This window comes from Desmodus rotundus, chromosome 7 (assembly GCF_022682495.2).
Source record: "Desmodus rotundus isolate HL8 chromosome 7, HLdesRot8A.1, whole genome shotgun sequence".
Taxonomy (NCBI): domain Eukaryota; kingdom Metazoa; phylum Chordata; class Mammalia; order Chiroptera; family Phyllostomidae; genus Desmodus; species Desmodus rotundus.
The window spans coordinates 1,624,020-1,635,673 of NC_071393.1; the positions used below are offsets into that span (position 1 = coordinate 1,624,020).

Sequence of the window (11,654 nt, forward strand, 5' to 3'; positions counted from 1 at the left end):
TCCCTGGATCCCAACCGCGGCGTCCCGAAGTCGGACGGCAGCTCAAGCGCAGGGACCCTGGAAGAGGCGGCCCCTGAAGCTCCGCGGAGGCCTGGTCCCTCAGGGGACCTTTGGGGTCATGAGCCCCAACCCCTCATTCCAGAGGTGGCCTGATACATTTCTGCCATTACCAGTCGGAGGCGGCTGACCGGCGGGTGCCTCCAGGAACTGGCAGGCTGAGGCTCCGCATAAGCTCCTGTTTCTGGGATAACGAGCTCCCTAATTATCCACAGTGACAGCTCCCATGGTGCCGGCAGCGTGAGGGTGTTGAGGACAGAGAAAACGTGTCACCTGCAGAACACACGGTCTTCGGTACCGAGTCTGGGAGTGGCCCGGGGCCCCAGGCCTCGGCAGGTGCACACCTCACACCCCTCACACGCCCCCAAGCCCACCCTTGATGAGAACGGAGAAGTGGGTGCACCGCAGGGGCAAGGAATCGTCCTTCCAGGAGAGTAGCACCATCTGGAAACTGTGCTAATTCAGACGCTGGCGGGCTGTATTTTCCCGTAGTTCTCTCTGTACCAGTAACTTCCAAACCCCTAAAGTGCGCAAACACTTCCGTGCTGCTCGGCACATGAGCAAGAGAGAGAACCAAGTCCTGCAGAGAAAACAGCTTCAGGGCTCTCAGAAGTACCCGCTCAGGAGCCGGCGCAAGCCAATTAAACACCTGTTTTCCTTCTTCACAGTAGGTACAGATAATGTCTAATTGAAAAATGTACTTAGTCTTACGTAGGATAGAAGATGTACACATTTGAAATGAATTACATGTACAGGAAAAAAACATTGGCGGTATACAGTTTTAACACAACATATAAGGCAGTATAGCATAATTTGAGTGTACGCTTTGATTAATTAAAGCTGTATTTTGTAAACCTTAAGACAATGTACAGCAATATAATAATAATTTAAGACATATAATCATGAAATTTAAGCAGATGTCATAATGAGCCATTATGGAGATAAAATGGAATGATAAAAAGCATATTCCATTAAGAAGGAAGGCAGAAAAAGGAGAAAAAAGGGGTAAAGAAAAGATGGAACATGAAGAAAACCAATGTGTCGGTAATTGTATTACATATAAGTGGTCTAAAAACAATGATTCAAAGGGAGAGATTATCAGATTGGGTCCATAGGCAACACGCCGCCACGCACTGCCTGTAAACACCCAATATCAAACACAGAGACGCAGATCGGTCAAAAACGAAAGGCAGGAAAGAGACCACAAGGCGAACACAAATCGGAAGAAAGCTGAAGCAGCTCCACTAATCTCAGACGAGACAGACCTCAGGCCCAGAAGTCTCTTCAAGAACAAAGAGGGACAGTCCGTGATGACGAAGGAGTCACTTCCCGAAGGAGGCACAGGCCTAAGTCTGTGCACCTGAAACAGGGCTCCAGACGCGCGAAGGAGAAGCCGACAGAATTAAAATGAAAAGCAGTCGAACCCTCAACTTAGCTGGAGATTTCCACGCCCCTCCCTCCCGGAGACTGGCCACGGGAAGCGGTGACAAATCAGTGGGAACAGGAAGCACCTGGGCATCACTACAGGCACCTGGACGGCCCTTGTGACCTTGGGTCAGGCAGAGATCTCGCAGATGCGGCAGCAAAGGACACAGAGAGAGAGAGAAAAAAATTGATATATTAAACTGCATTAAAATCAGGGCCCTTTGCTGTCCCACAAACACACACGGGGAAGAAAGCATCTGTAAACAGTCATCCGCTAAAGGACTTGCATCCATAATATATAAGGTGCCCTCAGAGATCAATAACAGGAAAACAACAAGCAATGTAAGAAACCGGCAGAGACTGAAAAAGACATTTCATCCACAGAGATATAAGATGACAAGTGCACACGAGAAAGAGTCCTCACCATCCGTCCTGAAGGCAAGGATGAAAACCTCAAAGAACTACCTCTATGCACCTGTTCAAACTGCTAAAAAAAAAAAAAAAAAAAATCAAACAGAACAACATGGGCCACATTCGCGGTGCTGAAGGTAAACATTGGTGGGACCTCTTTCGTATCGCCGGGGTAACGCACGCACAGCATCGCCCCGTGGGAAAAGAGTGTGCAGTTTCTGATAACGTCCTAAGCCCAGCTCCCACACGCCCAGCAACCCAGGTCCCAGGTTTTTACCCAAAACAAACAAGAACCAGCGAGCACAGGAAAGCCTGCGGGTGGATATTCACAGTAACTATCTCCATCATCACCAGAAAGAGGAGGAGATCCTTCCTTCAACCGGGAAGGGCTCAAAAGGCACGCACCTCGGGTCTCCAGTGAGCGCTCATTGCACCGCGCTCGGTCCCAGACGGAAGATTCTGGAGCTGCACACTGCACGGTCCAAGGTTTACGGAGTTAGGGAAGAGGTAAAACTATGAGGGCAGGGCCAGTCAGTGGTGGCCAGGGCCCGAGAGGAGGAGTCTGGGGCTGATGGAAGTGTGCTATGACTCGGCCGCGGTGGGGTTCAGTGTGTGCATTTGTCCAAACTTAAAGCTCTGTGCTCCAAGGGGCGACTCTGACCGCCACGCAAATCACTCCTTCCTACACCTGACTCGGAAACAAAGTAGGCTACTGTAAAAACATTCTATCAATCAGACTCTCCATTGAATCCATTAATTCCGTAATGTTCCCTTTCACTGCAATTAACACACCAAAGACTTGTTTAAATTACCCTCCTTAGGACTATGGATGTGGGAAGTATCTCCTACTCCCCAGGCTCAGTTGTAACCTCTGCTCTCGCACAACCAGCGTAACTGGGAGTTCTGAGCTCTTCCCTGCTCGGCTCCAACACCCTTGTGTTCCAGCTAAACAGTGAGTCCTGAGACCAGCCAAGAAGAGCTGGAGGTGGGAAGGGGGAGGCAAGGGGACCTGAATACACCCCATCGCGGGGGGGGGGACGCACAGGCTCAGCTTTGGTGTGGGGGCGCCATGTGGCAGAGGACACCCAAGGCTGGCAGAGCACCCGCGCTCCGAAGGGAAGTCATAAATCTGGAGTTTTCTATGTGAATTCTCCCCACTGGGGGAGCCCATTCATTTCTGGTTTTCAAGCACCGTGTGGACAAAACAGTGCTTGTCAGCAGGTGGTGGTGTTTCCAAGCTCTGGGGACCAGCAGCAGACACAGAGAGAACAAGGACGGCCCCATGAACAGAATGGCCTCTGAGAAACTGGAGTCCCTCGAAGACGCCTTGGGGGGGCAGGGAGTTTCCAGGTGAGGAACAGGAAGGGACATGTACGGAGGACATGTGCTATAAGCCCAGGAAGGACAAGGTGCGCCTATCCCCAACGCCCAAGGCATGCGTGTGATCACCTCCTCCCACTCACGAAAACTGCCGCAGGCCCGGTTCTCTAGTGAGAAACTTGAAACACCAGAGCTCGGACAATCCAGAAGTTGCTTTATATTTTTTTAACTCATTGGGTGGCCAACACTGATCCAAAGCAAAATGAGGCTATTTTGAGCCTTTACCCTCCTTTATGTGAATACAGGTATGTTTCACACAAAATTCCAATGTCTGCCATTAACGGGCACAACCCCATACAACATGGGTATGGCCCCGGGCCTCTACCTGCCTTACCTAGCCACCGCCCATCTTGCCATTCAAAGACCTCAATAATCCTGAATCTTCAAACACACGTGGCCCCACAGGTTTCAGAAGAGGGGCTGTGGTTCTGACCGACCTTCCCAGGGGTCCCCTATGTGACATGGTACAGCTGCCAGCATCTCGGCCCAACACCGCGCTTCCTCTACTCCATCTGGGCTCTTGGCTCAACCCCTGACTCCAGGACACGCCGCCACCGCGCCCGCCGCTCCCCATCCGCACCCTTGGGAAGCCTCCCTGGGGGGTGTAGGAGCCCTTCCAAGAGCAATGACCACCCCAGACCCCGGCGCATTACAGAGCCTCTAAGTCCACAGTCGAAAATAAACGCACACGTGGCATTAACAATTGATCAGTGGTTTCAAAGATTCCAGAAATCAGTTCTTAAATCCTTGGGCCGGAAGAGCCGGAGATGCCCTTTTTTTTTTTAGGCAGAACACAGCTGAACAAGTGTCAGAGCTTTCGCAGCACTGTCCCGCGCCCCCGTCGGTGGGGGATTCGGGGGGGGGTGCTGGGCTGTGGCTTCTGGTCCCCAGAAACAAAGTGGGAACTAGTTTGCGGAGGGACAGTTGCAGAGTAATTGGTCCCCAAACCACGTGGTGAAACCTGCCAAGGAAAAGCAGGGAGAGAACCGTCCCCCCTCCCCCCATCAAGGTTTGTACTAAGCCAGCGGGGAAGGGACGGCTTTGGGGTCTGGGTGAGGCCTCGAGGTCCCGCTATTTCTGGGACCCCAACCCTGGCTGTGTAAGTACCACCCCCCCAAACACAGTTCCCGGCTTCATTTTCCAACCACGCTGCTACCCCCGCCCCTCCTCCTGGGCGTTTGTAACCGACACTCCTCTGAATCAAAAGTAAAATCCTCTAGATGGGGGGGGGGAGGAATGTGAGCTTTAATTTTAAAGAGCCTAAAACTACCTTTTAAAAAGCACCATCAGCATTCAGAGCTCCCGGCTGATTAAATCCCCTCCTAGAGGTGGGGGGTACACCCTGCGGGGGCTGCCACCCCCGGCTCAGCCTCAAAGGGCCGCGTCTGCCTCTACCACGTGCTTCCCATCCACTGGTCCCTTTATCAGCATCAGCCGCTGGGAAGTATCTGGGGGAAGGGGTTTTGGTTTTGAATGGACACTTTCCATTTGGGGAAACGGAGTCCCAGAGACGAGGGCACCCACAGCCAATAGCAGAACGAAGGCGCCGGCTTCCGGAAAGGCTGCCCTTTAGCCGAGAAGTACCCCCACCACACGCACACACACACACTCACGTGCATCCACACCTGTTCACCTGCACTGGGGGGGGGGGGCGCCCTACTTAAAGGAACAATTCGTCCCGTTGCTGTGTGTCTGAGAAGCTGCAGCTTCGAGGAAAGAGGATTTCTCCGGAATTTAAGACGGTGCGCAATGACTTGGGGAAAGCAAACGCTACTGGGAACCTCCTGGGGCAGCTCGTCCCTCCGGACCCGACCTTCCCGGGTCTTTCCAGCCCAATGCTGGGCACTGGGAGGGAGAGGCTGCGGCCCTCACCCGCTGGGAGGTGGCTGAAGGGCTCAGGGCCCGGGGCGCAGGAGACTCACCTGGGGGGCCTGGAGGGGAAGGCGCGCAGAGCGGGCGCGGGCAGCAGCGGCAGGTGGCGCCCTCCCGGGTCTCCGCGCAGACCCCGCTCCCAGCTGCGCGCGCCGCCAGTCTCCGCGCCCGCGGCCCCGCGCCCGCTGCTCCCGCCTCGGGGCCACCGCGCCCGCCCCTCGGCCCCGGGGCCTCCCGGGCCGCACGCACAGAAGCGTTAGCCTGACGAAACAACAGCAACGGAGGCTTCTGTGGGTTCCCTGGGGCCGCGCCTTCGCTGACGGCGCCCCCTCAGCGTCAAGCGCGCTGGGCATTCCCATTGCAGAGGTGAGGAGACTGAGGGAGGGGACCCGGGACCCCGGCGGGGAAGCCGGTCTGGGTCCCACAGGCGCCCCCGCCCTCCCGTGCTCCCGGACTCGGGCTGCCGAGGGGTCCACGTCCTGCCAGGCCGAGGGCTCCGGGTGCTGCGCGTCGAGCGCGCGACCCTCCGTGGGCCGAGGTGGGCTCCTGGACCCCCGGGCTGGGGAGGGGTGCCCGGGCCCGTTCGGCCCTCCTGGAGGGCCAGCCCCGGCTGACCGGGCCGGGGCGGGGAGGCAGGGGCAAAGCAGCCGGGTCCCCGCGGCTGAGCCCGGGGTCCACAGAGAAACTGCGCTGGGGTCAGTGCTCACCCAGCTAAGCGGGGGGCACAAACACAGTGCCCGTCAGCCACGCCCCCCCGCCCGAGAGCTCCGGAATCTGCCCCAAACCCACGTCCGCGGTGCGCAGCTGGGGGACCGGACCAGCGCCCTCGCCAAGGTCCTCACGACACCTCGCCTTTCGGCTCCAGCGTCCGGGCTCCCGGGACCGACGCCCGCCGCGGCCTTACCTTTGCCCAGCAGCGCTCCCAGCACCAGGCTCAGTGCCCCGCACAGCGGCGCCACCGGCCGGGGGGCCGCGCCGTCGAAGCGCATCCTGCGTCCCGCAGCTCAGGCCGCCCGCCGCCCGCCTGGGGCGCAGCGCCGGCCAGCCGTCCCCGCCGGCTGTTCCATGTCCCGGGGCGACCCCGGCAGCGAGTCGGCCGGCGCGGTGCGGCTCGGGCGGCGGCGCCCCGCCCTGCCGGGTGCTGGCCGCGGCGGCTCCGGCTCCCGCGGCAGCGAGCGTTCTGGCCCGGACAACTTTTCTCCAGCCGCCGCCGCAGCTGCGGCCGCCCCGCCCCCGCCCCGCCCCCGGCCGGCCCCGCCCCCGCCCCGCCCCCGCCATCGCAGGCCCCGCCCCCGGCCGGCCCGGGGCCCTTTGCGGCTGCGGAGGAGGAAGGACGCTCCCAGGCCGCAGGGGAGCGGCGGGGTGCAGCGGCCCTCCCGGCTCCGGCAGCAGACGCGCGGGAAAGCGGGCGCGCGGGGGAGGGCAGCCTCCCGCCTCCGCGACCCGGCGAGCTCTGCGCAGGTGCCCGAGACGGAGCGGGACCCTTCCCCGCCCGCCCTCTGGTGGTCGCCGAGGCCGGGTGGTCATCCCTGCCGGGGCCTTAACTTCGGGTCGTGCCCTGGTTTTTAATGCGAGCCGGGGACGTGGAATTAAAAAGTCCCGGGCAGCTGGAACTGGAGCGGAAAGATTTCCTGGGTGGGAAAAAGCAACACGCAGAGCCGTGCAAAGCGGGACCTGGGTTTTAGAGGGGCGTGTGCCCACCTGGGCGCATCTGCGCGTGTGTAGCAGAGGACAGCAGTGGTCTCTCTGGGAAAGGGACCAGGACGCCGCGGTGAAGGGACGGTCCCTTCGCCACCGTGTGTCCTTTCAGTGTTGGAATGCTCTCCGTGGGTCTTTATTAACAGTTGGGGGTGGGGGGGGCGGTGTCCGCTCCCCAGCCAGCCCTGCTGCTGCACGAGGGTCGCTCAGCAAACCCAGACGGGGCGGGCCCGCACGGGCCACCCCACTCGGTGCCCTTTACCTTTCCCCTGGGACGTTGCCGGCGCGTCCTCCCTCCTCGCGGGGCGCCAGTTACTTGTCTGAGGGGCTGGTGTGGCCTCGCGGTGGTCTGAACAATCCGGGGCAGGACCCCGACTCCCTCGAGCGCTGTGACTGAAGGGCATTCCCTTCAAGACCAGAAGCTTCGCCCTGGAAGCCCAGCCCTGACCCCTCGCCCCCCAACCGGAGGCTACCCAAACCTTCTGTGGCCCCACTCTCACCAGGGCTGGCTCTACCACCTTCAGAAAAGACGCCCACCTGTGCCAGGTGTCATCATCGGTCCTGGTCACTTAGACCCAGGAAAGGATTTCAAATAAAAGAAAAACCCCACTCGACTGAGTAGCAAGAAACAAGAGTGGACCAATGTGAGCCACTGCAAACCCATTTCTCATGTCCCAGCTCAGTCAAGGGGGAGCCTTGGGGTGGGGGGAGAAAGGCTTTGAGGGCTGGAACGGGGCTCCCACTCTGCTTGGCCGATGTGGGAACCGGGCGGCTTGGGGACACCAGCCAGGCCGCAGCGGGCGGCGGAAAGCCGGTGCTGATCTGCTGGGGTGGTGAGTTGTGCCAATAACCACTGCGGGTTGTTCAGTCCGGGCCCATGGGGCAGACCCAGCCCTGGGAAGCCGTCCTAAAGGAGAGCCCAGCTCGGAAAATGGAGGGCACATTTGCTTCTCAGTTTTATTTGTTACACTGACAGTCATTGGGGAGTAAATAGGTTCCATTTACAGGTTTCAGCAAGAAAGACGACAGAGCTATTCTTCCTGGCAGAGGGCATGGGGTCAGCTCCATCCTCTCTCCCTCCTGTCTGCCAACGGGAACAAAAAACCCCACATCACGCCTCCCACCTCCTGCTGTTCTCCTTTGTAGGTTCATAATTTGCCCCCCCACCCCCAAAAATAATTCCTTTCCTTTCGGCACAGAAGATTGCCCTCTCATCTGAAAAATCAAAGGCAGGTCCTAGGCCAGGACTCCGTGGCTCGAATAATGAAAAAGAGGGAAACGGAACGAACCGCCGTGAAATGTGTGAGCATTGAACGGGAGGAGAGAGAAAGGAGAGGAGGATGCAGCCAGGTGACTGCACCCCCCAGCACCGAGGGCGTCTGCTGTTCTTGGGCTTCTGAGCCTCAGGGGCCGCTTCCACCTCAGCCCCACGGAGACCCGGGGAATGGGTGCTTCTCTCCTGCAAATCTCGCTTCAGGATCCCCTTTGATCTACCACGTGGCCCTCTAAAAATGCTTGCCAAACCAGACCAAACAAATAAAAGAGATGATGTGGCCAATTTATCTTTTTAAAGGAAAACCCACAAAAATAGAGGTGTGAACCTGGAGGTTCCTGGACTAACCGTTTCCTGTATTTATTTTTTTTAAGGCATGTCTTACTTAACCCCTCAACATTAATTCCTTAGCTTAAATTACTTCCAGATGCTTCTCTGAGGTTCATAAGGAACATCAGAGACTGCTAATCTCCTCAAAGGCTCTTGCAGAACCCCTGTGGGCCGCGGGCACATGGAGACAATTAGCGTGATTTATACGAGAGGAGGGCTATGGGAAGAGGAAACCGTCTGTTCCACATGTTCCTGGGGCCCCAAAGCCCAAGAGGCAACTCCACAATCCCTGTTGTTCAGGACGCTTAAATTCCTAATTCTTGATATCGCCCAGTAGGGGGGATGCGACTTGTGAACGTTAGCTAAGGAGCTCCCCACGAGGCCGCCTCCAGACGGGGCACCCACAGGTGTGTGTGTCTAAGGAGGTGGGGAGCCAGGGCTATGTGTTGGCCTCATGAGGCAGCTATGGGCAGCTGTGGAGCGGATGTTAGGTTTGCTGTTGGAGATAAGGAAGAGGAAGAGAAGGAGGGAGGGGAGGAAGTAAAGAAGGAAGAGAGGGCGGAGGAGAGGGATGTGCTAACACTCCATAGCAGCATTTCTCATTTTATACACACACACACACACACACACACAGAGACGCCACCTCATTCAATCCTCCCCAAAACACCAACGGGAGTCCTGCTGTCGTTTTCATTTATTCATTCAACCAACATTCGCCACTGCTTCCCATTCATCGGGCCCAGATATGGGTTCTAGCAGTGAGCCAAACAGATGAGGGCCCTGTCCTGGGGGGGCCTCATGTTCTAGAAGACTAACGAAAGAAACGGGCAGCTGAGCACACCCCTGTAGGAATAAACATGAAACGGAATAAGGGGGAAGCCTGGTTTAGGGGAACAGCTTTAGGGAGGGTGGACGAAGTGAGTGGGGAGGCCTGTGGATTTCCAGGAGAAGAGCTTTTCGGGCTGAGGAAGTGGAAATTGCAGAGGTCAAAAGGAGAAGGAGCAAAGATCCCGGGTTTTTTCTCTCCTTTAAGGATCACTGGCCTCCTGGAGAACATAGCCTCTAGGGGGCAGCAGAGGAAGCCTGGGGTCCAATCAGGAGCCCAGGGGAAGGTGTTCTGGGGTGCTGGGTGCTGGGGGCCTGGAGTATGGAGGTAGGAGCAGCCCCTGAAGCATTGCTGTGTTTGCTGCCACGTCGTGGGGGTGACGTCTGACCTGCCTGCCCCCCAGGTGCTCGGCCCTGACAACAGATACGGGCACCAAGAATAAACCAGTGTCTGGTGAATAGCCACCGTGGAGCTGTCGATTACCGGCCCCATTTTACTGACAGGGACACTGAGTCACACGTGTTACCTTGGCTCACTGAGCCGGCACTCGTCACAGGCACCACGATGCCAATAACGATGGCCGCCAGGACAACAACATTTCTCAGGTGCTTGCTAACGGCCAAATAGTTCTGTGAACCACCCTACCCTTGGGGTCCCATTTTATAGACAGGAGACTGATGCACAGGGGTGAAGCGGCTTGTCCAGGCCCCCCAGCCAGGGAGCGGTAACTCTGAGACGGGGTCCAGGCCGACCGTGACCCATCCTCAGGCCTGTGTGTGCTCAGTCCCGCCGGCTCCCGGGTTCCCGGCTCCAGGTGTCTGGGGAACCTGGCTTAGGGAGGTCTCGCTGCTAGACCTTTCTGCTCTGAACTCACACTGCAAAAGCACTGCCACGTGACTTCTGGGTAAGCCTGCAGGCGAGCTCCCCCGTGCCTCGGGCTGTGCTGGTGTCTCTGCCTGAGACACCGTGTCTCTCCCTGAAGGGAATGTGGGTCCAGCTTCCCCAGCTGAGATGCAAGATGCAGGTGACTTTTGCCTGGGACAACGACCTTTAAGACTGAGGCTGAAATGCCCACAGCGACCCTCATCCAGTTTCCCGCCTGGTGCCTGCTACGTTCCGAGACCCTCGTCATTCCAGCGAAGACTGTGCAGTGGGTTTTTCCCCACACTCCTCCAGTCAGGGCTCAGGGCTCGAGGTCAGGAAACGGTCCGCGCAGTACAAGGACTGGGCTGGGAAGCTCGAGGTTGGGTTACGAAGGGAAGTGATCACACTGGAGTTTTCTCAGTTGTATGCACTGCGTCATCCTCACCCTCCCCCCTGACCGGGGATCGAACCCACAACCTTGGCATATGGGGACGAAGCTCTACCCAACCCAACCACCCGGCCAGGGCCTTAATGTACCTTTCAAGGTCCCCGCTGGCCGACTGTGCTCAGCATCCCAGGCCGAGGCGTGGGGTTCCATACAGATTCGTCCATTTCTGGGGAGGAGGAAGATGTAACCTTCACATGGACCTGACTGTTTCAACCACGTTCCTCAGGCCCAGACAAGCCAGGGAGCTAGAGGAGCTTCGTAGCTAGACTCTGCGTTGTCCTGAAACCTCTCTGATGGCCTGTGAAGGAGAAGCTTGAGCTTCCAACGGAAAGCTGCCAAACCCTCGTTGTTTTGCCACTTGGAACAATGCAACGCTGGTTCTATCATTTTATGTGGGAACAAGCTCTGCTCCCCAACCCACTGGCAGCCTGTTCGTGGTTACAGGGTAAACAGTGCCCCCTGGTGGCGGCGAGTGGCATTTCCTGCTGGCTGTGGAGGGGGGACAAAGAGCTTAGATTCTGGCTTTAAGCAACGTGCAGACCCATCTTAAGAGTATCATGAACTTTAGCTGCGTTTCACACCGAGGGATGTTTGTCTCCTCAAGAGGCAGTAGGGGTCACGCCTGGCCCCGGGACAAAGTTGTGATCCTGCCAGGGGGGCCCACCTTTGATGGGATTCCAAGCAGAGAGTGTTTCCCACTCGCCTTCACGGAGCTCAGGAGGCCGCTGACCTTTGCTCTTTCTGGAGAGCTCAGAGATTAAAGCGCGGGCCCGCGGGGGCCAGGAGTGAGGCCGGTGGGAGGAAGGAGTGGCAGCCCCCCGCCCCCACACTCAAAAGGCGCTGAGAATACAGCATTCCGGCTGCCCTTACATTTATGGATGGGGCTCACATGTGCCGCAAGGCTCAGGGAGGGGGGCAGAAGCCCCCAGGGCAGGAATGGGGCCTTATGTAATTACGGGGAATGAATGTAGACCAATCAGGCTCCAGAAGGGGGAGTCGGAGGGTAAGCAAACATCACCACTGGTTCCTGGCAGCAGGCAACGAGGATTCGGGACAGGCTGAGCTTTCAG

General features: G+C 57.7%; 1 protein-coding gene across 2 annotated transcripts in view; it reads right to left on the bottom strand.

The window, feature by feature from the left end:
• TMEM132C (transmembrane protein 132C) overlaps positions 1 to 6,321 on the bottom strand; it is a 158,885-nt gene extending 152,564 nt beyond the window's left edge. For both annotated transcript variants that reach the window (XM_053928916.1, XM_053928915.1), the window contains exon 1: positions 6,050 to 6,321. Coding sequence is in view for 1 of the 2 variants with exons in the window: in XM_053928915.1 (XP_053784890.1) it covers positions 6,050 to 6,134 (85 nt within the window). In the remaining variant the exon portion in view is untranslated. The remainder of the gene's footprint in view (positions 1 to 6,049) is intronic.
• Positions 6,322 to 11,654: the final 5,333 nt, after the last annotated feature.